Source organism: Hemitrygon akajei, chromosome 4 (assembly GCF_048418815.1).
Source record: "Hemitrygon akajei chromosome 4, sHemAka1.3, whole genome shotgun sequence".
In the NCBI taxonomy this organism is placed as follows: Eukaryota; Metazoa; Chordata; class Chondrichthyes; order Myliobatiformes; family Dasyatidae; genus Hemitrygon; species Hemitrygon akajei.
Genome location: NC_133127.1, coordinates 38563763 through 38589599, shown reverse-complemented (window position 1 = coordinate 38589599; position 25837 = coordinate 38563763). Strand labels below are relative to the sequence as shown.

Genomic DNA, 25837 nt, shown 5'->3' with positions numbered 1-25837 from the left:
TAGGACAAGAGGCCACAGCCTCAGGATAGAGGGGTGCCCTTTCAAAACAGAGATGTGGAGAAATTTCTTTAGCCAAAGGGTGGTGAATTTGTGGAATTTGTTGCCACATGTAGCTGTGGAGGCCAGGTCGTTGGGTGTATTTAAGGCAGAGATTGATAGGTTTTTGATCGGATATGGCATCAAAGATTACGATTACGAGGAGGAGGCCGAGAACTGGGGTTGAGGCGGAGATCGAAATAAAAGATCGGCCATGATTGAATGGCGGAGCAGACTCGATGGGCCAAATGGCCTAATTCTGCTCCTGTGTCTTATAAAAGCAAATCAAAGTACTGTTGGTTAACTTCAAACATAAGTGTACTGAAATAAAAGTAAACAGAAGCTGAACTTGAGAATCAGATAGACTTGAATTGACTGTGGTTTTGATGGCTGTGCTGGGTGATTGAGTTGTGGTTTTGATGGCACTGGATGATTCAGCTGGGGCTGGTGTGAAGGTAATCAGTGATGCAGAATACCCAAAGCTCTCTCAGCATTAGATCCTGAGCCGTTCAGCCAACACCCACAGTCTCGCCATGATTTTGGGGACAGAGCAAGCGGTCAGGTGTACCGATGTCTGGAGGGCTGGAGAAGCGTGCACGCTCGAATCGTGATGATTTGTGCAGATTTGCTGGCGGTGAGACCCAGGTTACTGGGAGCAGATCCTTCAGCCCACAGACCATCAACCACCTGTTTTACACTCATCCTTTTGCTAAGCTGTTTTACACTCCCAACAAACCGGAGCTCCAAGGGAAGCCTAGAATCACAGGAAGAACGTGCTTCCGAGGTCAGGATCGAACCATTGCGCCGCCCTGAAATCCTGGTTTAAAACCTCGAGTGTGCGTTTGAAACTTGCCGGTGGGAGTGCCAGCTGTTCTGTGGGAAACCACTGGCCGGTGGTGTGCAGATCTCAGTGCAATTTGCATTTTTCAATGTGCGTGTATCTCGCTCAGATTGTGCTTTGGCAATAAACTCAACGCGAATTCATGCGCTACGAGTACCGTCGAGACCTTCTGAACTGGTTCTCGAGTATAATCTGCATCTGTGTACCACGTCGTGCGAGTAAGGGGGCGGAAAGTTTAAAAAGCGGCGGGTCAATAAATGCCTGACCAAGGACCTCGATCGACGTGAAATCTCCTCCCCGGTGCAGATCTCACGGAAAATGAAACTGAAAGATACAGACACTGACACTCTCTGCCGGTATGGAGCGGAGTGCGGAGAGCTGCGTCTTTCACTGGGGAAATCTGGCTGGCAGAAACAGGGCAACAAAGTCCAGCAAACCCCAAACACTCGTCCAAGCCACCCCTTGGAAGCACCTTGATGACCAGGAAGAAGTTAGCCACATCTGCTGCACTCCTCATTTAAATCTGTTTGTCCTGAAGAACGGCAAGGTTTATACCTTGAACAGCCACCATAAGAGGAAAAGTCGGCCAGGTGAGCGAGTTAAGATGAAAGGTTTTATTTATTTGTGGTCTTCCTAAGCTTTGTCGTGGTTGGTGACTCCTGAAATTGCAAGCATGGCTACATAAATTCAGTCCTTTGAAATTTATAAAGATCAGAATCGGAAGAGATAATCACTGGCTTTTGCAATGGCAGTACAATGCGAAGATATAACGTTACTATAAATTATAACAATAAGTAAATAGCACACAAATAGAAAAATAATGAGGCAGTCTTTGTCGATGAATGAACCATCCAGATATCTGATGGAAGAGGGGGAAATGTTTATGAATGACTGAGTATGGGTCTTCAGACTCCTGTACCTCCTCCCTCATAGTAGTAACAAGTAGAGAGCTTGTCATGGATGGTGAGGGTCTTCAGTTATGAATCCATTAAAAAACTCAATAAAGTGCATGGCAATGATTGTCTCCATTACTAAATGAATGATTGACTGAATTTCTTATGTACTGGGAATCTGATAAATTAATTCAACAAACTTTTCCATTTGTAATTCTCAACAATGTGTGGAAGTTACAGAAATCAAATATCCAAAGCCATTATTAATAAAATCCTCATTCATTAATCAATTTATGGATGCAGAACAATGTTTGCTTCTGGGACCAAAGGATACCATTTGGCCCATCATCTCCATGCTAGACTTGATGCTGCAGCAATCCCCAAACTAATCACACTCCCCGTTCTGCAGTTTAATTGTTCTGAAGGAGTACACTTCAGACTTTAGTGATACTAGATGGCAGATTTTCTGGACTATTGAATGCTATTTCCTATTTATACACCAACACATTTCTAATTTTTAAAAGAAGTTCATGTCAGTATAATAAGGTCTCCAGTGAATCGGGTGGGTTTAAAGAGAGCAAAACACAAAACAACTGAGGAACTCAGCATCTGTTAAGGTGAATGGACAGGTGACCTTTCACTTCATTCCCATTCCCACTCTTCCCCCTTGCATGCCTGCCTATCAATACCCCCCCCCCCACCCATCTCATGTTTCTATCTATAATCTGCCAGCTCTTGATCCACCCTTCCTCACCACCTCAGTATACTGGCTATCTCACCTCTACTCAGTCCAACCTGATTTAGGGTCCTGAACCGAAACATCAACTGTCCATTTCTCTTCATAGATGCTGCCTGGCCTGCTGTGCTCCTCCAGCATTTTGTGTATTGTTCAGGATTTCCAGCATTTGCAGCCTTTTGAGTCTCAGGTTTAAAGAGAGTTTGGATATCAGGACTCCTTTGAGTTGAAAGGGAGAACAGGTACAAGGCTCTGGTGAGTTTAAAGAGGGAATGGGAAACAGAACTGGGTGAGCCACACCACTGTTTCCCCCCCAAAATTGGATAGTTTTGGGGAAAATGGTTTTAAAGCTATTGAAGTTTTAGTTTTCCATTTCATGTAATAAAGAATTATCCTTATAAAGGAAATAGTCATGTAATGATGTCAGAGGAATTCTTATATTACAAAGTCGCAAATACTATTTCATAGTATAAGACAAACAAAATACCTGTGTAGCTCCTAGAAAATTAAGAAAAGGAACCCTCCTTTATTTACTTGCAGAACTGGCAAGACTGTGCTGAAGGATTTATTCAGAGAACTTCTCACTGACACCGATGAGTGCCTTCCAAATTTACTTTCACTTTCATTTCTGCTGGTCCTGCTGCTGTTACTCTGAATAGAAAGGGCTCTGTTGGAAAGTTGATGGGGCTGTGTCCCAATAACACAACCGACACTGTTACAACACTTGTTATAGCAGTTCACAAGGGCGAAAGCTTTTGGATATTGAGCTACATAAAGGAATATTAAAGCAGAAGGCTAAGGGTTCAGCTGAAGAGGGGCTTTAAGTAGTATATCATAGGAAATTTAATAAAAAGACAGTGGGACTGAGGAAGTAAATTCTAGAGTTGAATACAGGGTTGTCAGAATTTCCTGTTTAAACAGATAACTTTGTGAATATAGTCTTCTGCAGAATCTGTTTAACTGATTAATGAGATGTCTTCTAATTCACCATGAGATTGCTCACCAGCTTTCTCTGAATTCTGTATCAATTAGAAACTTCCTTTATGAATGTGCAAAATGAAAAGATAGTCTTAACCAGGAATTGAAGAGAATTCAATTTCTGATTAACTTTTTGCTCACATTCCCAATAAAGACAAATATGTTTATCATTGTTGCATTAAATTATACTATCTTTTCTGTTCTCTTGCCCGCACAGAGCTTGTCAGTGTGTTACAGGAAGACAAGATTCACACAGTGGACAGCAGGGGTTCGAACGTCCTCTACCTTTCTGAAGCAGGAAATGTCTATTTTAGTAAACTTCAGAACCATAAACGTAGGAGTACCGCTAAATCCTTCTACATCACAAAGCCAAAGTAAGAATGATCTTGATCCTTATAAACAAGTGATAAACAATGGCAGCTGCTTTCTGTCAGGCAACATCTATGGAGAGAGAAACTGCTAATGTTTCAGTGCTTATCAGTGCTGGTCATGTCGTGGTTACTTGAAATGACCAGGAGACGCAGACAATTCTTTGAGAAGTTTAAACCTTTATTTGCAAACAAAGGCTGAGGCAATCAATGAACTTGTCACCGAAAGCCCCCCGAGCTCCGGTGTACAGCATTCTTTATAGTAATTTCTTATCTCAGTTACATTTCGGTTTCATCACCATACCCAATCAATTTTTAGTTGCATATCATCTATACATTAACTAATCAATCGCTCTTGCGCCAGCGGTATTTCTTTCTAGTTCACATCTTGGGCCTCATTCCTGGCCAAGGTTGTTTCTCAGTCAGCCTCCTTAACCTCCCTGACATTACATCTTCTGCTCGTACCACCCTGTCCGCCACCGTTATCTCTTACTAAACAAAGGCTGAGTATAATACATGGAGTACATTTCAGCTAATTAGTGCTGCTAGCTAAACAGGTGTTCTTTAACTGCCACAGTATGTAGCTAAGAGAAGACAAGGTATCTAGTAAAACAATACATAGCAAAATGTGTCTAGTAAAATAATACATAGTAATATTCAGTACATAGGAGTGATTACATAGTGTAGTAAATAGCTAGTACATAGTGGTTATATTTCAGGTATATATAGTGATTATGTCAGGTATTTTTCTCAATAGTCATCAGCCTGAAATATCAACCTTATTTAATACCTTAAGATATAGGAGCAGAATTAGGCCATTTGGCCCATTGAATCTGCTCCGTCATTTCATCATGGCTGATCCAATTTTCCCCTCAGCCCCAATCTCCTGTCTTCTCACCACATTCACTCTATCAAGGTCTTTCACCTTTCAATAGATTTCAATGAGGTCATTCCTCATTCTAGTGAGTACAGGCCCAGAGCCATCAAACGTTCTTCAAATGACAAGCCATTCAATCCTGGAATCATTTTCGTGAACCTCCTTGGAACCCTCTCCAGTTTCAGCACATCCTTTCTAAGATAAAGGGCCCAAAATTGCTCACCATACTCCAAGTGAGGCCTGAGCAGTGCGTTGTAAAGCCTCACATTACATTCTTGCTTTTATATTCCAGTCCTCTGGAAATGAATGCTGACATCACATTTGCCTTCCTCACCACCGACCCAACCTGCAAATTAACCTTCAGGGAATCCTGCACAAGGCCTCACAAGTCCCTTTCCATCTCAGTGTTTTGTATTTTCTCTCCATTTAGAAAATCTCTCTCCATAGATGTGGCCTGACTGAGTGTTGATGAAGTTTTCTGGTGTGTATTTTTGAATTTCCATCATGTGCATTGTTGGGAAGCTTTGTAGCTCAATCTCACCTGGAAGTCCAAGAGCTAAGGTTTGAGAAGACCAAGCAGAACAACACAAGCTGGCACTGAGTTGTACTCAGGGGGAGATGTGATGGCAGACGCATCATCTTTTGAATCAGATTATAAACTAAATGTGCTTTCTTAAATTTGTTTCCTGGATTTAGACAAGGCCAGCATTTATTGACAAGCCACTATAGTCCTTGAGAAGACAGGGTGAGCTACCTTTTTGAACCGTTGCTGTCCTACTGGTGAAGATGCTCCCACAGTGTGGTTGGGGAGGGAATTCCTCGATTTAGATCCAGTGATGATGAAGGACTGGTGATATATTTCCAAGTCAGCTGGTGTGTGACCTAGAGGGGGAACTGTGGGCAGTGATGTTCCCATTCACCTGTGGCTCACGTTCTTGTTGATGGTCAGGGGTTTAGCAGTTCCAAGTCAGAGTAGTCTGCAGTGTGGGAGGGGCAGTACAGTGAGGGCTATGTGGTACTGAAGGAGCACCATCCTGTGTAAGGAGCACCTTGATATAGGAAGGGCAGTACTGAGGGAATGCTGCACTGCAGATGGGGCAGTATCGAGGCACGTTTCATTGTCAAAGTCAATGTCAATGTCAAATTTGAGTTTATTGTCATATGAACAAATACATGTATGCACAGGTGCAAAGAGAAACTTACTTCTAGCAGCCTCACACAGGACTAGAGACACATTTTCAAAATAAAATATAAATTAAACCTCCGTTATGCAAAATGATCAAAGTTCAAAGTAAATTTATTATAAAAGTACATATATGTCAGCGTATACAAGCTTGAGATTCATTTTCTGTGGGCATACTCAATAAATCCAATAACCATAACAGAATCAATGAAAGACTGCACCAACAGGGTGTACAATGAGTGTGCAAATACAAAAAGAAATAAATAAAAATAATATATAAATAAACTATATTTAAATATATAAGAACACAATTAGGACTGACAAAACAATACAGAGTGAATGCCCAACACACAGAGGAAGACTTTTTTTTAATATGATGATGCCTGAGAGTGAACGCAGTCTTCCAGGGAGTGCAACGGGAACTGCAGTGCAGTGGAGTTAACTTGCTGCTGGAGTGCAGGCTGGAAGAAATGGACCTGGAGTTAACATTGAGAGTTCCTAGGTCTTAACGTTCTTTTAAAATGAATTTCTGGCTTATCTGTCCAACAGGTTACTCAGCGTCTTTGCAGAGAAGTGCGTTGTTCAAGTTGCCTGTGGAAACAGTCACTCGCTGGCTCTCTGCAAAGGTAGGGAGGTTATACAGAAAGGAACTGGGAGGCTTGCTGATCGCATTGGATGATAGAACGCTTCTGGGAAGTGTCAATCAGACTCAAGGCAGATTGATTCCCGATCCCGTAAAGGGGTATCACAAGCAGGAAACTACATTGTGGGAGGGGTGGTGTCAAGGGGCTGTTGCACTGTGGGAGGGGCGGTACTGAGGGAGTGTCACACTGTGGGAGGGGTGGTACTGAGGGAATATCACATTGTAGGAGGGATGGTACTGAGAGTGTCACACTGTGGGAGGGGTGGTACTGAGAGAGTGTCACATTGTAGGAGGGGTGGTACTGAGGGAATATCACATTGTAGGAGGGATGGTACTGAGAGTGTGTCAGAGTGTGGGAGGGGTGGTACTGAGGGAATATCACATTGTAGGAGGGATGGTACTGAGGGTGTGTCAGAGTGTGGGAGGGGTGGTACTGAGGGAGTGTCACATTGTAGGAGGGATGGTACTAAGGGTGTGTCACACACTGGGAGAGGTGGTACGGGGGGAGTCCTGTGCTGTGGGAGAGGTGGTACTGAGGGAGCACTGCGCGCTGTGGGAGGGGTGGTACTGAGGGAGCACTGCGCGCTGTGGGAGGGGTGGTACTGAGGGAGTGCTGTGCTGTGGGAAGGGGGTTATTGGGGGATCACCGCGCTGTGGGAGAGGCGGTACTGAGGGAGCCCCGCACTATGGGAGGGGCGGTAGTGAGGGAGCCCTGCGCTATGGGAGAGGCAGTAGTGAGGGACCCCACGTACTGTGGGAGAGGTAGTACTGAGGGAGCCCTGTGCTGTGGTAGAGGCGGTATGGAGGGTGCTCTGATGAAAATGTTGATGAACTCTTCAATGAAGGCACTACCTTCTTTGTGAGGCGGGCATTTCACTACTGTACTGATGAGCAGTGGGATGTCTCCAGCACTATGCTCAATGTTTATTTGAAGGTAAGGGGGAAAGTCAAATGATGTTGTGTAATCAAAGACTTAATTTCTACAGCACATAAGGAATAGGAGCAGGAGAGGGCCATTCAGCCCTCCTGAGCCCTGCCATCCATCGAGATCACAGCTGATCTACCTATGCTGTATTGTTCGATTCCCCTAATGTCCAGAGCTGCAGTGGGGTGGGAACCGAAGTGAGGAGGCAGAGGATGGGGGTGCTTGGCCCTCAAGTAGATACAGCTTGTAGAGAGTTTGTGAGGAAGGATGGGCAGATGATAGAGCAAAGATGCACTCAGCCAGTTGGTTAGGGATGTTTCAATTTTAATGCATGGAGTATCATAAACAAGGTGGATGAACATAGAATGTGGATTAATACATGCAACTATGATGCTGTGGCCATTACAGGGACTTGGATGACTCAGGGGCAGGAATGGCTTCTGAGTGTGCCGGGCTTTAGATGTTTCTAAAAGGACAGGGAGGGAGGCAGAAGAGGTGGGAATGTGGCACTGCTAATCAGGGATAGTGTCACGGCTGCAGAAATGGAAGAAGTCATGGAGAGATTATCTACTGAGTCATTGTGGGTGGAAGTTAGAAACAGGAAGGGGCAATAACTCAACTGGGTGGTTTTTATAGCCCCTCCAATAGTAACAGAGACATTGAGCAGATTCTGGAACAGTGCAATAATAATAGGGTTGTTGTGATGGGTGATTTTAACTTTTCTAATATTGACTGGCATCTCCTTAGAGCAAGGGGTGGAGTTTGTTAGGTGTGTTCAGGAATGTTTCCTGACGCAATATGTAGATAAGCCTACAAGAGGAGAGGCTGTACTTGGGAAATGAACCTGGTCAGGTGTCAGATGTCTCAATGGGAGAGCATTTTGAAACTAGTGATCACAACTCTACCTCCTTTACCATGGTGCTGGAGAGGGATAGGAGAAGACAATTTGGGAAAACATGTCATTGGGGTAGGGGGAGTAATGATGCTATTAGGCAGGAACTTGGGACCATAAATTGGGGGCAGACGTTCTCAGGGAAATGCACAGCAGAAATGTGGCAAATGTTCAGGGAACATTTGTATGTTGTTCTATGTAGGTATGTAGGCAAGGAAAGGATGGTAGGATAAAAGAACCATGGTGTACAAAGGATGTAGAGAATCTAGTTAAGAAGAAAAAAGCGTATGAAAGGTTCAAGAGACAAGGTACTGTTAGAGCTCTAGAAAATTACAAAGGTGCCCGGAAGGAGCTCAGGAATGAAATTAGGAGAGCTGGAAGGCTAGAAGGGGCCATGAGAAGGCCTTGGTGAGCAGGAGTAAGGAAAACCCCCAAGGCATTCTACAAGTATGTGAAGAGCAAGAGGATGAGCCATGTGAGAATAGGGCCAATCAGGAGTGAGAGTGGAAACGTACATGGAGCTGGAGAAGGTAGTGGAGGTACTTAATACTTTGCTTCAGTATTCACCAGTGAAAAGGACCTTGGCAGTTGTGGCGATGACTTGCAGCGGACTGAAATGCTTGAGCATATGGACATTAAGAAGGAGGATGTGCTGGAGCTTTTAAAAAATATTAAGTTAGGAGTCACCAGAACCGTAAGAGATATACCCCAGGCTACTGTGGGAAGCGAGGGAGGAGATTGTTCAGCTTCTGGCGATGATCTTTGCATCATCAGTAAAGATAGGAGATGTATCAGAGGACTAGAAGGTAGCAAATGACATTCCCTTGTTCCAGAAAGAGAGTAGAGATAACCCAGGAAATTATAGACCAGTGAGTTTTACTTCAGTGGTGAGCAAGTTGTTGGAGAAGATCCTGAGAGGCAGGATTTATGAGCATTTGGAGAGACGTAACCTGATTAGGGATAGTCAGCATGGTTTTGTCAAGGGCAGGTTATGCTTTATGAACCTGATTGAATTCTTTGAGGATGTAACAAAACACATCGATGAAGGTTGAGCAGTGGATGTAGTGTATATGGATTTCAGTAAGGCATTTGATAAGGTTCCCCATGCAAGGCTCCTTCAGAAAATAAAGAGGCATGGCATCCAAGGGGACCTTGCTTTGTGGATCCGGAATTGGCTTATAGAAGGCAAAGGGTTGTAGATGGTTCGTATTCTGCATGGAGGTCAGTGACCAGTGGTGTTCCACAGGAGTCTGTTCTGGGACCCCTCTTCTTTGTGATTTTTATAAATGACCTGGATGAGGAAGTGGAGGGATGGGTTAGTAAGTTTGCTGATGGCACAGAAGTTGGGGGTATTGTGGATAGTCTGGAGGGTTGTCAGAGGCTATAGCATGACATCGATAGGATGCAGAACTGGGCAGAGAAGTGGCAGATGGAGTTCAACCCTGATAAGTGTGAAGTGGTTCATTTTGGAAGGTCAAATTTGAAGGCAGAATATAATTTAATGGTAAGACTTTTGGCAGTGTGGAGGATCAGTGAGATCTTGGGGTCAGTGTCCATAGGACACTCAAAGCTGCTGCGCAGGTTGACAATGTTGTTAAGAAGGTATTTGGTGTGTTAGCCTTCATCTGTGGGATTGAGTCCATTGGAGTCTGGTGGTACTATATTCAAAAGTGTTTATTAATAAAATAAGCAAATCAATATCAATAATGCTAATATATAGATAACACAAGTTAGCAATAATAAACCTAAAAGTGTAGGAATAATAATAAGCAATAATAAACAAGCTCTATCGATGTCTAGGGGTGAATGAATTGTCATAGAAAAGTATAAAGTTCAGTTCATTTCATACATGCTGAGGTAGATATGGTTGTTGTGTTGTAATCGTTGGAGTGAGGGAGAGAGAGAGAGAGAGCGAGCGAGAAGTAACAGCTACAGCAGTCAAACCTTCCTTTGCAATCTTGATCCGTCGTGTCGTTGTGGCCATTCAGTTATGACCCCTCTGTCCTTCTGCTAGACCGTTCTGTGGTGGAGTCGTCACTCTGGCATGAGTGGACACACACACAAGCCCCCACCGGCCCTGCTATAACACTGTGAGTTTAACTGACCGATCTCCTTGTTCGGTCTCCGATGCCCCACACCTTCCCGTGGGTTCCAACACTCAATCAGTGCTCAATAGTGTGTCTCCTGGTGTGTCTGAGGGGTGTCTCCCCAGACCTCACTTTTATCCCTACCCACGGGGTCTCAGTTGTCAATCAATTTTGAATGGCTGTGTCCATCAAACCAGCCCACTCCGGCTGTCCACTGAGGAATGTTAATGAACAGGATGGTACAAGATAAATAACCCTCTCAGAAGTCATAATACAGTGAATCAACAAGTTTCTCTCCCCTCTCTTATCTGTAGCAGATGTTCTGGCATGTTTTCTTTTCATCTCTCTCTCTCATGAGCAGCATAGCCACAGTAATGGTTTGTGATTCTCCCAGGGGGGCGATATGGGCAACTCTGCACCCTTCTGCCCATCAGAACAGTTCATCCTTCATAACACCCCCATCCTTCTGGGAATTTTCACCAAGGTGAAAATTAACTAATACAGCATCTTACAGAATTACAGAGTTTAACAAAATACAGAAGTGGTCTTAACTACAAAAATAATACAGATACACATTCAAATTAACATCTAGATAAACAGTCAGCAATTACATTGTCACTTCCCTTAATATGTTGTATTTTAATATCGAATTCCTGTAGCATCAGACTCCAACTTAGTAACCTCCTATTTTTATTTTTCATGTTAGCCAAAAATACCAAAGGGTTGTGATCAGTGTTATGAGTGATGAACAGACCTGATGGACAATGGGGTACAGAGTTAACCATTCCCCTCCAGAGAACCACAAACTATTACTGTTGCTATGCTGACCATGAGAAAGAGAGACAGAAAAACAAGCAAGAACATCAGTGACAGATAAGAGAGAGGGGGAAATTGCTGATTAACCGTATTGTGACTCCTTTTTGAATTATTTACTGTTTCGCTACAAGGACAATAGTTTGCTCATAAACATTCCTCAGTGGACTGAAGGAGTGGCTTTATTTGATGGACACAGTCATTCAAAATTGATGGATAGCTGAGACCCCGTTAGTAGGGATAAAAAGACAGGTCTGGAGAGACACCCTCCAGACACGCCAGTGGACACTGATTGAGTGTTGGAACCCACAAGAAAGGTGGGGGCTTCGAAGACCGAACCAGGAGGTCGGTCATTAAGGCTATCAGTGTTAAAGCAGGGCCAGTGGGGACTTGTGTGTGTGTCCACTCATGCCAGAGTGACGAGTCCACCACAGAAGAACGGTCTAGCAGAAGGACGGAGAGGTCATAACTGAATGACCACACCGATACGACGGATTAAGAAAGCAAAGGAAGGTTTGCCTGACTGTAGCTGTTACATCTCGCTCGCTCGCTCGCTCTCTCTCTCTCTCTCCCCAACGATTACAATACAACAACTATAGCTACATCAGCACTCATGAACTGAACTGAACTTTATACTTTTCTATGACAATTTATTTACCCCTAGACATCGATAGAGCTTGTTTATTATTGATTATTATTATTCCTACACTTTTAGGTTTATTACTGCTAACTTGTTTTATATGTATATTTGCATTTTTGATATTGATTTGCTTATTTTATTAATAAACACTTTTGAATATAGTACCACCAGACTCCAACGGATTCTTCTGTCTTTGCTGGTTAGACACCCAGTTACGGGGTACGTAACAAATGTTTCCCTGTTCTACACTTTCTCTGCAACTCTTACACTTTATTCTGCCTTGTTTTACCTTGTTCTTCAGCACAATGTGCAATGAATTGTTCTGTATGAACAGTGTGCAAGAGAAGCTTTTCATTCTATCTTCACATGTGACAGTAATAACCAGATCAATACCATTTCATGGGAATTAGTAGCACAAACCATTTTCACTTGAGCAGAGGTGACAGAACCGTCTTCCACAGTGTAAATTTTAACAAGGTTTTCTCTTTTATCTCTCCCACAAGATGGTCGAGTCTTTACGTGGGGCCAGAACTCCCAAGGGCAGCTGGGGATTGGGAACTTTGTAGAGTCCGTGCAGAGTCCCGAGTGTGTGACAACATTGGCAGGGATTCCCTTGGCTCACGCTGCAGCCGGAAAAGCCCATACCATCGTTGTGTCTCGCTCGGGAGTGGTGTTTGGATGGGGAGGAAATCGCCATGGACAGCTGGGCCTGAACGATGTGAAAGGTAAGGGGAATGGGGAAAGCTCTTCTCAATCTCTCCCGTTCTGCACTCTGTTTCCTGCCCTGGTCATGGGAGATAGCAACATAGTCAAGGACCCTTCCTGTTGCCTTTGGAAAGCAGCCAACATATTCAGGACACCACCCACCCAGAAATTCTCTTTTCTTCCCTCCTCCATCGGGCAGAAGATACAAAAGCTTGAGAACATGTATTATCAGACTCAAGAACACCTTCTATCCCACTGTTACAAGTCTCTTGAACAGACCTCCTATGTGATCTATGACCATCTATGCTTGCACTTTATTTGTCTACCTGCCCTGCACTCTCCGTAACTGTAACGTATACTGAATTCTGTTCCCTTTTATATGCTCTGTGTAGTTATGTATGTGATCATCTATCTGATTAGCATGCAAAAAGATTCTCACTATCTCAGTACGGATGACAATAATAGACCAATACTATTTCTAATTCTAATTTCAATACAGACCAGGTGATCCATACTTTGGTTGAACAGGTGGACTTTAAGGAGAGTCTTACAGGAGGAGAGAGAGATGGAGAGGTTTAGAGGGTGAATTCTAGAGCTCAGGGTCCATGAACAATCAACGATCAGGGTTCAATTGCTGCCGCTGTCTGTAAGGAGTTTGTACGCTCTCCCTGTGACTGTGTGTATTTCCTCCAGGTGCTCCGGTTTCATTCCAAAGACCTGTGGTTAGGGTTAAGACCAGTAAATTGTGGACATGCCACGTTGGTGCTGGAAAGTGCGGCAACACTTGTGGGCTGTCGCCAGCACAATCCTTGGACTGTGTTGGCTGTTGACGCAAATGAGATATTTCATTGTATGTTTTGATGTGTGTGTGACAAATAAAGTCAGTCTTTATATTTATGAAACTCTGCTGCCTCTGTCTAATCAGCCATCTGGGCTATTCACACCTTTATTCCTTAAACCAGATTGGTTCCTCATCAAACAAGGCCTGAGTATTAAAATTCTGATCCTGATGTCCAACCTCTTCACCTTATGCATTCTCTCCATGACATTCTTCAGCTCTTTAACCCCTTGTAATGTTATCTCTCCTATTCTGAGCTGTGGAAAACCTCTCGCAAAAAACTCTCCCTATCTTTTAAAAATTCTTTCAAACTTTTGAAGAGAGATAAGACAGACTGTAGAAATCTAAACGGAAAGCAGGATGTGCTGGAAAACACTCAGCAGGTTGGACAACATCTGTGGAGAGAGGAACAGAAATAGCATTTCAGGTCAATGGATTAACAAGGCACCACCAAAAGCATTTGGTCTCCATCCTATTACATATATTTCTCCCTGTTCTCTCCAGCCTCCTCTTTGGCATTTAAAGCAGACTGATTTCCTACTTTACCTACTCTGATGAAGTAACATTCTTGACGTTAACTCTCTCTCTCTCTCTCCCTCCCCCCTCCCTTCCTCTCCCCCCACGGCTGCTGCCTGACTCACAGACTATCCCACATATTTCCTCTTTTCATTACCACTTATTTCATCAAGTTTGTGATGCCACCTGATACCTGCTTTTGTGACTATGTGTTAGATTTTATCTCGCAGTACTCTTCTGAGGTACCTTAATTAAAAAGAACTAGGTACCTGCGAAAGAAATCACAGCTGTTGTTGTTTGAGACCAGCAACTCCAGTGTCAACCCCGACAACTGGTCTCCCCCTGGTGGTACAACTCTGAAATACAGACTCAACTCTGAGGGTTATTTAGATAAAATTCAGTGTTTAAACAAATCAATGCCAACTGTGGAATTATGCATTTTAGATCTCCATAATTACATATTATTAGATAGATAAATATAGCACAGAACAGTCCCTTCCATCACAATAAGCCGCAACTCCCTCAGCAACCCACCTATTTAACACTAGCCTAATCAGGACAATTTACAATGACCCATTGACCTACTAACCATAGGTTATGCCTAACAGTCTTTGACCTGAGGAAAGATCCGGAGCACTCAGCAGAAATCCACGTGGTTCACAGGGAGGACGTACAAGCTCCTTATAGACGCTGCCGGAATTGAACTCTGAACTCTGAGCTGTAAGAGTGTTGTGTTAACTGCTATGCTACTATGGCACCCTCGTAAGCAGTGACATTTTTACTCTGTAAAATGTAACTAAACTCATTTAAAAAAATTTTTGAAGATGGGATCTTATAGCTAACTGCACAAAAGAGGGACAAAATACAAGGGATTCCTGAGAATCTGGAGATATTGAGCAACACGTACAAAACGCTGGGGTAACTCAGCAAGTCAGGTAGGATCTACAGGGGGAAATAAACAGCTGAGACCCTTCATCAGGACTGGAAAGGAAGAGGGAAGAAGCCAGAATAAATAAGTAGGGAGGAGGGGAAGGAATACAGCTGGTAGTTGATAGGTTAGACCAGGTGAGGGGGAAGGTGGGTGGGTGGGGAAGGGCGAGGGTATGAAGTGAGAAGCTTGGACATGATACGTGGAAGAGGTAAGGTGTTGAAGAAGAAGGAATCTCATAGGAGAGCATGGAAGAAAGGGAAGGAGGAGGGAAACCAGAGAGATGGGCAGGTGAGGAGAAGAGAAGGTAATCAGAATGAGAAATGGAAAAAGAGAGAAAGAGAAGATGGAAGGGAGTAATTACTGGAAGTTAGAGAAATTGATGTTCATGTCATCAGATTGGAAGCCACCTGGATGGAATGTGAGGTGTTGCTCCTCCATCCTGAGTTTGGCCTCATCATGGCAGTAGAGGCCATGGACTGACATGTGGGGATGAGCATTGGATGTCAAATTGAAATGATGGCCACGGGGAAATCTTGTCTTTCGTAGGGAACAGAGCGAAGGTGCTCAACAAAGTGTCCCCCAAGTTTGGGTTGGGTTTCATCGATGTACCAGGAGCACTGGATGTGATAGGAACAGAACTGCAGGCTTTAAGCTGCTGACTAAATCCCAGCTATGTATGTTCTGATGAGCTCTGGCTGTCACTAATAAGGCCAACATTTATACCTCATTCTTCATGCAGTTATCAATCCAATCTGTACACTACAGAAACAGGGTCTTTGGCCTATCGCCATAATGGAATAGCAGAACAGACTCAGTGTGGAGGAGCTGGATGATTGGAGATTGGAAGTCATGATTGAATCTCCATGTGAGGTTTGGGACTGCTATTGTTTGACCTACAGCAGCCTTCCTCAACCTTTTTGCCCTGAAGGAACCCTTGAAACAATTTTCAGGTCATGGAATCCCTGCATAAAAATTATTATATCTAGAGCTCATGGAAGATTAGCATTATCAGTAATAATCCAAAAATAATTGTCAATGCTCTTTTCAGCAGAGAATGAATTTTTAACCAACCTTTCTTGAAAAAAAAACAGATGGTTAAGCTTAGCGTACCTTTCTTGAAATTACTCTTTCTTTCTCTCATAAATTTTAAAAATTCATAAGGCAAACATAAATGTCTCAATTCTGGGTTGAACTTGAGATAAACACACATAGATTTTACCTTCAACCGAAATGAAACGATTCCTATCCTTGCTCTTGATGCTTGCTAAACAAGAAAACGTTTGCTCACACATGTAAGAAGTTGAAAACTGCGGCACAATGTTCATTGCTTTCCTATGAATGGCAAGATACTCTTCTTTCACAGAAATCCAGAACTTGTCCAGGGCAGGTCAGTAAATCTCATCTTGAGTTCACGATCAGAGTGCAGCTCACAAAGTTCCTCCTCTTCTCTCAAAGTCAAGATCTCAGGCTAAGCAGAAAATTCAGAGAAAGGGTCCCTCACCTAGTCATACACTTGTGTTGAAAGGGAAGAAAAATACTGTTCAATTTTGTTCTGCAGTTCTTCCAGGTGGTTTTCAATAAGACTTTAGACTTTGTTATTTTTCCTCACTCTTATGTCCAAGCAGTAGTGAAAACAGTTCAAGATTTCCTTTTGCAACATGATTTTTCCAAAGATTCAGTTTCCTTTTAAATCTAAGAGTCTTGTCACTTGAAGTCAAAACATTTTCTCCAGGGCCTTGCAGAGACTTGTTCAGCTGGTTCATACGATGAAAAATGTCTGTTAAGTTTCTGCAGCCATTCTTCATCTTCAAAGCACTTAGAAAAATCTGGCCTACTATTTTCTTGAAAGTGCTGCAGCAATTCACCTTTCTGCTCACCCTGTTGAGAGCTGACGTCACAATCCAAGTAGGGCGAGTTCATTCAATGCTCAGAAAACGCGCTTCTCACTCGATATCAGCCTACCCTCCTCCCCTTCCGTGGCACTCACCAGTTATCAGCTTACTGTCCTCCCCTCCGTGTAATACAGTGCTCACCAGTTATCAGTCTACCATCCTCCCCTCCATGTAATAGTGCTCACCAGTTATCAGTCTACCATCCTCCCCTCTGTGTAATAGTGCTCACCAGTTATCAGCCTACCATCCTCCCCTCCGTGTAATACCGTGCTCACCAGTTATCAGCCTACCATCCTCCCCTCCATGTAATAGTGCTCACCAGTTATCAGTCTACCATCCTCCCCTCCATGTAATAGTGCTCACCAGTTATCAGCCTACCATCCTCCCCTCCGTGTAATACCGTGCTCACCAGTTATCAGCCTACCATCCTCCCCTCCATGTAATAGTGCTCACCAGTTATCAGCCTACCATCCTCCCCTCCGTGTAATACCGTGCTCACCAGTTATCAGCCTACCATCCTCCCCTCCATGTAATAGTGCTCACCAGTTATCAGTCTACCATCCTCCCCTCCATGTAATAGTGCTCACCAGTTATCAGTCTACCATCCTCCCCTCTGTGTAATAGTGCTCACCAGTTATCAGCCTACCATCCTCCCCTCCGTGTAATACAGTGCTCACCAGTTATCAGCCTACCATCCTCCCCTCCGTGTAATACCGTGCTCACCAGTTATCAGTCTACCATCCTCCCCTCCGTGTAATACAGTGCTCACCAGTTATCAGCCTACCATCCTCCCCTCCGTGTAATACCGTGCTCGCCAGTTATCAGCCTACCATCCTCCCCTCCGTGTAATAGTGCTCACCAGTTATCAGCCTACCATCCTCCCCTCCGTGTAATACCGTGCTCGCCAGTTATCAGCCTACCATTCTCCCCTCCATGTAATACAGTGCTCACCAGTTATCAGCCTACCATCCTCCCCTCCGTGTAATACCGTGCTCGCCAGTTATCAGCCTACCATCCTCCCCTCCGTGTAATAGTGCTCACCAGTTATCAGCCTACCGTCCTCCCCTCCGTGTAATACAGCACTCACCAGTTGTCAGCCTACCGTCCTCCCCTCCGTGTAATACAGCGCTCACCAGTTATCAGCCGACCATCCTCCCCTCCGTGTAATACAGTGCTCACCAGTTATCAGCCTACCATCCTCCCCTCTGTGTAATACAGTGCTCACCAGTTATCAGTCTACCGTCCTCCCCTCCGTGTAATACAGTGCTCACCAGTTATCAGCCTACCATCCTCCCCTCTGTGTAATACCGTGCTCGCCAGTTATCAGCCTACCATTCTCCCCTCCATGTAATACAGTGCTCACCAGTTATCAGCCTACCATCCTCCCCTCCGTGTAATACCGTGCTCGCCAGTTATCAGCCTACCATCCTCCCCTCCATGTAATAGTGCTCACCAGTTATCAGCCTACCGTCCTCCCCTCCGTGTAATACAGCACTCACCAGTTGTCAGCCTACCGTCCTCCCCTCCGTGTAATACAGCGCTCACCAGTTATCAGCCGACCATCCTCCCCTCCGTGTAATACAGTGCTCACCAGTTATCAGCCTACCATCCTCCCCTCTGTGTAATACAGTGCTCACCAGTTATCAGTCTACCGTCCTCCCCTCCGTGTAATACAGTGCTCACCAGTTATCAGCCTACCATCCTCCCCTCCATGTAATACAGTGCTCACCAGTTATCAGCCTACCATCCTCCCCTCCGTGTAATACAGTGCTCACCAGTTATCAGCCTACCATCCTCCCCTCCATGTAATACAGAGCTCACCAGTTATCAGCCTACCATCCTCCCCTCCGTGTAATACAGCACTCACCAGTTATCAGCCTACCATCCTCCCCTCCGTGTAATACAGCACTCGCCAGTTATCAGCCTACCATCCTCCCCTCCGTGTAATACAGCGCTCACCAGTTATCAGCCTACCGTCCTCCCCTCCGTGTAATACAGCGCTCACCAGTTATCAGCCGACCATCCTCCCCTCTGTGTAATACAGTGCTCACCAGTTATCAGTCTACCGTCCTCCCCTCCGTGTAATACAGTGCTCACCAGTTATCAGCCTACCATCCTCCCCTCCATGTAATACAGTGCTCACCAGTTATCAGCCTACCATCCTCCCCTCCGTGTAAATCAGTGCTCACCAGTTATCAGCCTACCATCCTCCCCTCCGTGTAATACAGTGCTCACCAGTTATCAGCCGACCATCCTCCCCTCCATGTAATACAGTGCTCACCAGTTATCAGCCTACCATCCTCCCCTCTGTGTAATACAGTGCTCACCAGTTATCAGCCTACCATCCTCCCCTCTGTGTAATACAGTGCTCACCAGTTATCAGTCTACCGTCCTCCCCTCCGTGTAATACAGTGCTCACCAGTTATCAGCCTACCATCCTCCCCTCCATGTAATACAGTGCTCACCAGTTATCAGCCTACCATCCTCCCCTCCGTGTAATACAGTGCTCACCAGTTATCAGCCTACCATCCTCCCCTCTGTGTAATACAGTGCTCACCAGTTATCAGCCTACCATCCTCCCCTCCGTGTAATACAGTGATCACCAGTTATCAGCCTACCATCCTCCCCTCCATGTAATACAGTGCTCACCAGTTATCAGCCTACCATCCTCCCCTCCGTGTAATACAGTGCTCACCAGTTATCAGCCTACCATCCTCCCCTCCGTGTAATACAGTGCTCACCAGTTATCAGCCTACCATCCTCCCCTCCGTGTAATACAGTGCTCACCAGTTATCAGCCTATCATCCTCCCCTCCGTGTAATACAGTGCTCACCAGTTATCAGCCTACCATCCTCCCCTCCATGTAATACAGTGCTCACCAGTTATCAGCCTACCATCCTCCCCTCCGTGTAATACAGTGCTCACCAGTTATCAGCCTACCATCCTCCCCTCCGTGTAATACAGCGCTCACCAGTTATCAGCCTACCATCCTCCCCTCCGTGTAATACAGTGCTCACCAGTTATCAGCCTACCATCCTCCCCTCCATGTAATACAGTGCTCACCAGTTATCAGCCTACCATCCTCCCCTCCGTGTAATACAGTGCTCACCAGTTATCAGCCTACCATCCTCCCCTCCGTGTAATACAGTGCTCACCAGTTATCAGCCTACCATCCTCCCCTCCATGTAATACAGTGCTCACCAGTTATCAGCCTACCATCCTCCCCTCCGTGTAATACAGTGCTCACCAGTTATCAATGGCCTCCCCTATCTCACGTCAAAAACTGAGAATAAACACGGTCCAACTGCACACTGCCATACTGGGCTGAGACCTTTAACGAGATTGCTAAGGGGGTCACTGCCCACCACTGCGAGCGCTAGCATTTCATGAAGTTCAAAAAACAATGTTTATTTTATTTAATTGTGACCTCTGGCAGAACCCTGGTTGAGAAACCCTGATCTGCGGCGTCTGATCACTCCTCAGTGTGTGCAGAGCCCCAGATGCACACCTTGGGGAAAGCAGACTCTCGACTGAGCCTCTTTTCTCGTTACAGTTCGATATCTTCCCACTTATGTGAAGCTGCTGGAGCTTAAGGGAGTCATCTATGTGTCCTGTGGGGCCCACCACACGGCTGTGCTGAATAAGGTTTGTTCCTACATAAGCTAAGATTGTAACCATTACAAGGTTTATATTTCTGTCCTATGCTTTACTGATGTTGGGGGAGAAACAACTATCAGAGTATTGGGAACATCTCACTCACACAAAAAGGTAGGAGTAGGAGTAGGCCACTCAGCCCCTCAAGCTTTTTCCACCTTTTAATAGGACCTTGGCTGATCTACGCTGGCCTGCACCCTGTCCATAGCCATCCATGTACCTATCCAAACCTCTCCTAAAACATTGAAATTGAGCTTGCATGCACCACTTGCACTGGTAACTCGTACCACAGTCTCACAGTCCTCTGAGTGAAGAGGTTTCCCCTCACGTTCCCCTTAAACTTTTCACTTCTCGCCGTAAGCCCATGACCTCTGGTTGTAATCTGCCCGACCCCTGTGGAAAAAGCCTGCTTGCATTTACCCTATCTATACCCCTCATAATCTTGTATACCTCTATCAAATCTCATCTCAATCTTCCACATTCCAAGGAATAAAGTACTAATCTATTCAATCTTTCCTTATAGCTCTGGTCCTGCAGTCCGGGCAACATCCTTATAAAATTTCTCCGTACCCTTTCAAACTTACTTACATCTGTCCTATAGGCTCATGGCCAAACTGTACACCATACTCCAAGTTAGACCTCACCAACGTCTTATACAACTTCAACATAACAGCCCTTCTCCTGTATTCAAGGCTTTGATTTATGAAGCCCTATATGCCAAAAACTTTCTTTACAACCTTATCTACTTCCAATGAATTATGCACGTATTCCCAGATCCCTTTGTTCTACTGCACTCTTCAGTGCCCTGTCACTCACTGTGTAAGTCCGACCCTGGTTTATCGTACCAAAGTACAACACCTCACACTTTCCTGCATTAAGTTCCCTCTGCCATTTTTCAGCTCATTTTTCCAGCTAGACTAGATCCTGCTGCAAGCCATGATAGCCTTCATCACTGTCCACAGCAGCCCCAATCTTGGGGTCATCTGCAAATTTGCCGATCCAGTTTACTACATTATCATCCAGATTGTTGCTATAGATGACAAACAGCAATAGGCCCAGCACCGATCCCTGCAGCACTCCGCTAGTTACAGGCTCCAGTCAGAGAGGCAATCATCTACTACCACTCTCTGGATTTTCCTGTGAAGTTAATTTCCCACCTCATCCTGAATGCCAAGCGACTGAACCTTCTTGACCAACCTCACATGCAGGACCTTGCCAAAAGCCTTGCTAGAATCCATGTAGACACCATCAACTGCCTTGTCTTCATCAACTTACCTGGTAACTTCCTTGAAAAACTCTATAACATTGGTTAGATATGACCTACCACGCATGAAGCCATATTGACCATCCCTGATCAGTCCCTGTCTATCCAAATACTCAAATATCCGGTCCCTTAGAATACCTTCAAATAACTTGCCCACTACTGATGTTAGGCTCACGGCCTATAATTTCCAGGTTTATTTTTAGAGCCTTTTTCAAACAGCGGAACAACTTTGGCTATCCTCCAGTCCTCTGGTATCTCACCTGTCACTAAGGATGATTGAAATATCTCTGCAAAGGCCCATGTAATTTCTGCACCTGCCCCCCACAGGGTTTGAGGCAACACCTTGTCAGACCCCGGGGATTTATCTACCCTAATTTGCCTCGACAGCTTCACTTCTATAGACCCTGTGTCTGTCGCCCGAGTAAACTCAAATGCAAAAAATCCATTTAAAGTCTCCACCATCTCTTTTGTCTCTATGCATCGATTACCACTCTGATCCTCAAGAGGACCAATTTTGTCCCTTGCTAGAGTATATCTGTGAAGCCGTTAGGATTCTCCTTCACTTTAACTGCTGGAGCAACCTCATGTCCTCTTTGTAACGAAACCCAATTTCCCTCGGGATCAATAAAGTATGTCTGTCTGTCTGTTTTAGTTCTCTAGATTTACTTCTTAAGTGTTCTCTTGCATTTCTTATACTCTTCAAGTACCTCATTTGTACCTATCTGCCTATACATGTTATGCACCTCCTTTTGCTTAATCTCTCTCTAAAACCAAGGTTTCCTAAACCTGCCATCCTTTTATTCTGACAGAGGCATACAAGTTCTGTATACTCAAAACTTCACTTATGAAAGCCTCTCACTTACCAAGTACACCTTTGCCAGAAAACAACATGTCCCAGTCTCCCTTGCTAGATCCTTTCTGATACCATCAACATTGGCCTTTCTCCAATTTAGAATCTCAACCCGAGGACCATACTTATACCTTTCTATAATTACCTTGAAACTAATGGCATTATAGTCACTAGATTAACAAATTTCTGTCGTGTTTCCTGTCTCTTTCCCTAATAGTGATCAAGTATCGCACACTCTCTCACTGGGACTTCCATGAATTGATTTAAGGAAACTTTCCTGAACACATTTGACAAACTATCCCATCTAGGCCTTTTACAGTATGGAACTCTCAATCAATATATGGAAAGTTAAAATCACCTACTATAACAACCTTACGTTTCTTACAACAGTCTTGGACCTCTCTACAAACTTGTTCCTCTGAATCCCGCAGACTGTTGGGTGGTCTGTACTAGAGCCCCATTAGCATGGTTATACCTTCCTTATTACACCATTCCACCCATAATGCCTCACTAGAGGAGTTCTCCAGTCTGCCATGACATTTTCCCTGACTAGTAACACCATCCCCCTTTAACCCCTCCCGCTCTGTCACATCTAAAACCATGGAACCCCCGAATACTGAGCTGTCAGTCCTGCCCCTCCTGCAACCAAGCCTCACGAATGGCTGCAATATCATAAGTTCATGTCTTGATGCCCTGAGCTTATCTGCCTTTCCTACAATGCTTCTTACATTGAAATATACGCAGCTTAGAACTTCTGTTGCACCATGCTCACCCTTTTTGATTCCTGACTTTGTCTGAGGTTTTACCAATATTTGTCTCTGCACCCTCTCCACTATCTATTCTGGCACTCTGGTTCCCATCCTCCTGCAACTCTAGTTATATGTTTGTATAACGTCACCGTAGCCTAGTGGTTAGCACAACGCTTTACAGCGCCGGCTGTAAGATCAGGATTCAATCCCTCCCACTGTCTGTAAGGAGCTTGTTCATGCTTCTCGTGAACACGTGGGTTTCCTCCAGGTGCTCCGGTTTCCTCCCACATTCCAAAGTGTACAGGTCAAAGTGTCAGTGAGTTGCGGGAATGCTATGTTGGCGTCACAAGCATGTGACACTTACCAGCTGATTTGATTTGACACATGACGCATTTTACTGTATGTTCTGATGTACCTGTGACAGATAAAACTAACCTTTATCTACAAGGTCACCTCTTGTTCTTCTAAACTGCAAGGAATACAAATCTCACCTTTTGTTCTTAAAATAATTCTACTTTTTACCTTCGTTTGAGGAGAGACTGTGCCTCGGGTGAATGTTACAAATGACTCATCGCCTCTCCCCTCCACCACCACCCCAGGACAGCACTGAGTTCATTCACCTGATTACAACAGCCACCAAACCAGACCCGACTCTCCCTGGATCCTGAAACGATTGTTTCATCCTGCTCGACTACTTGGATACTACACCAAATTGTTAGGGAACCCCTGTCGAGTTTAATACAGTATTCTCACCTCTGTGAGTTGGACTCACCCCTGGACCACTTTGCACATTGCTCTGTGCTTACTATCTGTCCTGATGCACAGCCGAGCTTTGCCCTCATTTTAAAATACTCATCCTACTCTTTAAACCTCCCACCAGAACTCTGTAAGCTCCTTCATAATTGGAACCCTCTGTCCTTCTAGGTTTTCACACTGCCTGGTTCCCATCACTCCACCACCGGAAACCATATCTTCAGCTGTGTGGGCTCCTAGCTCTGGGATTCCCTCCCGCAATCTCTTGCCATCCTTCTCCTCCTCTTTGATCAGCCCTCTGCAGGAACCCACCACGTTACAGGGGATGTGTTTCAAGAAATCTGTACTGGGATTTTCCCCAAGCGTGAAGCCACTTCATTTGAGCATGTGTCGAGAAATGCAAATTGAAAGTTTTAATTCCTTACCTCAGAGTTTGGTGAATTCTGTGTGGGTGAATTGCTGTGATCCAAACTGCCATAACACAGGGGTTCACTTGTACCTTATCTGTATCTTTACACCAGCAGTTTGCTGACTGACGTTCCTGTGTAACACTCGGACTGTCTAGCTATGTGAGGTACCGGTTAACTGGAAGTTGTGTCTTCTCCAGGATGGACTTGTTTTCACCTTTGGAGCTGGGAATTATGGACAACTTGGGCACAACTCAACGACAGACGAGCTGGTACCTCGCCTGCTTGATGGTCTGTGTGGAATTAAAGTCTCTCAGATTGCATGTGGGAGGTAAGCTGATAAAATGCCTGGGTACAGGGGATGCACTTTTTGCAGTAACAGGTGAATGATGGGAATGGTGACGGAGACAATGATGGGCAGAGTGTTAGGAAACTGCTGCTAAAACATAGTGGAAGGTCTGAAGTTGGCCTTGTTTTTGTCCTGGGTATCTGGGATGGAGCCCGGGTATCTGGGCCCTTTGTCACTTTATTATTTTACAAGTGCCGAGATATAGTGGAAAACATCCCATCAGACAGATTGTTCCACACATCGAGTAGTAAATAGGAAAACAGAACGTAGGATAGTGTTACACTTATGCAGTGCAAGGCCTTTGATGAGGCTGACTGGGACATTAAGAGTTCATTTTTAACTTATGAACCCATGATCACTACCTCATTATTTCTCTTTTGTACTGTTTATTTTTGTAGTGTACATTAATTTTTATGTCTTGCTTTGTTCTGCTGTGGCAAAATAACAGTTTTCACGATGTAAACACCATGAGGTTCTGTAGATGCTGGAAATCCAAAGTAACACACACACAGTGCTGGGGGAACTCAGCAGGTCAGGCATCGATACAGTGGGATAGAAGCTGTCCTTGGGCCTGATTGTGCATGTTTCAAGCTTTTGTATCTTCTGCCTGACAGGAGGGGAGGGGAGAGAAGAGAGAGTGGTGGTTGGGGTAGGGGGTTGAGTGTGTATCTCCCATGACCAGGACTTGACACTGAACCCAGAAAGGACTGTGGGTGAAATTGGGAAGTTGTCCTTCAGCGTGGTGGTAGGTACCTCAGGCTAACCCTGAAAGGACACAAAGATCTTTTTCGAAGCCCCCAGCAATGTCCTCACTTGCTTCTTTCAATATTCAGGGCCTGATGGCATTTATTGAAAGAAGGAAGTGAGGAGATTGCTGGGGCTTTGACAAAGATGTTTGAGTCCTTACTGGCTCCAGGCAATGTTCGGGAGGACTGGAGAGTAACAAATGCTTGCTTTTGTTCAAGGACAGAAATAGAGATAATCCAGGTAGTTGTGGGCCAGTGAGCCTCACGTCAG

The 25837-nt window shown here is 44.7% G+C and overlaps 1 protein-coding gene across 1 annotated transcript in view; it reads left to right on the top strand.

Moving 5' to 3' along the window:
- The first annotated feature begins 1235 nt into the window (after positions 1 to 1235).
- LOC140725996 (probable E3 ubiquitin-protein ligase HERC4) overlaps positions 1236 to 25837 on the top strand; it is a 61606-nt gene continuing 37004 nt past the window's right edge. The window contains exons 1-6 of the mRNA XM_073041896.1: positions 1236 to 1467; positions 3702 to 3858; positions 6462 to 6538; positions 12416 to 12637; positions 20348 to 20439; positions 24672 to 24802. Coding sequence (XP_072897997.1) covers positions 1236 to 1467; positions 3702 to 3858; positions 6462 to 6538; positions 12416 to 12637; positions 20348 to 20439; positions 24672 to 24802 — 911 coding nt within the window. The remainder of the gene's footprint in view (positions 1468 to 3701; positions 3859 to 6461; positions 6539 to 12415; positions 12638 to 20347; positions 20440 to 24671; positions 24803 to 25837) is intronic.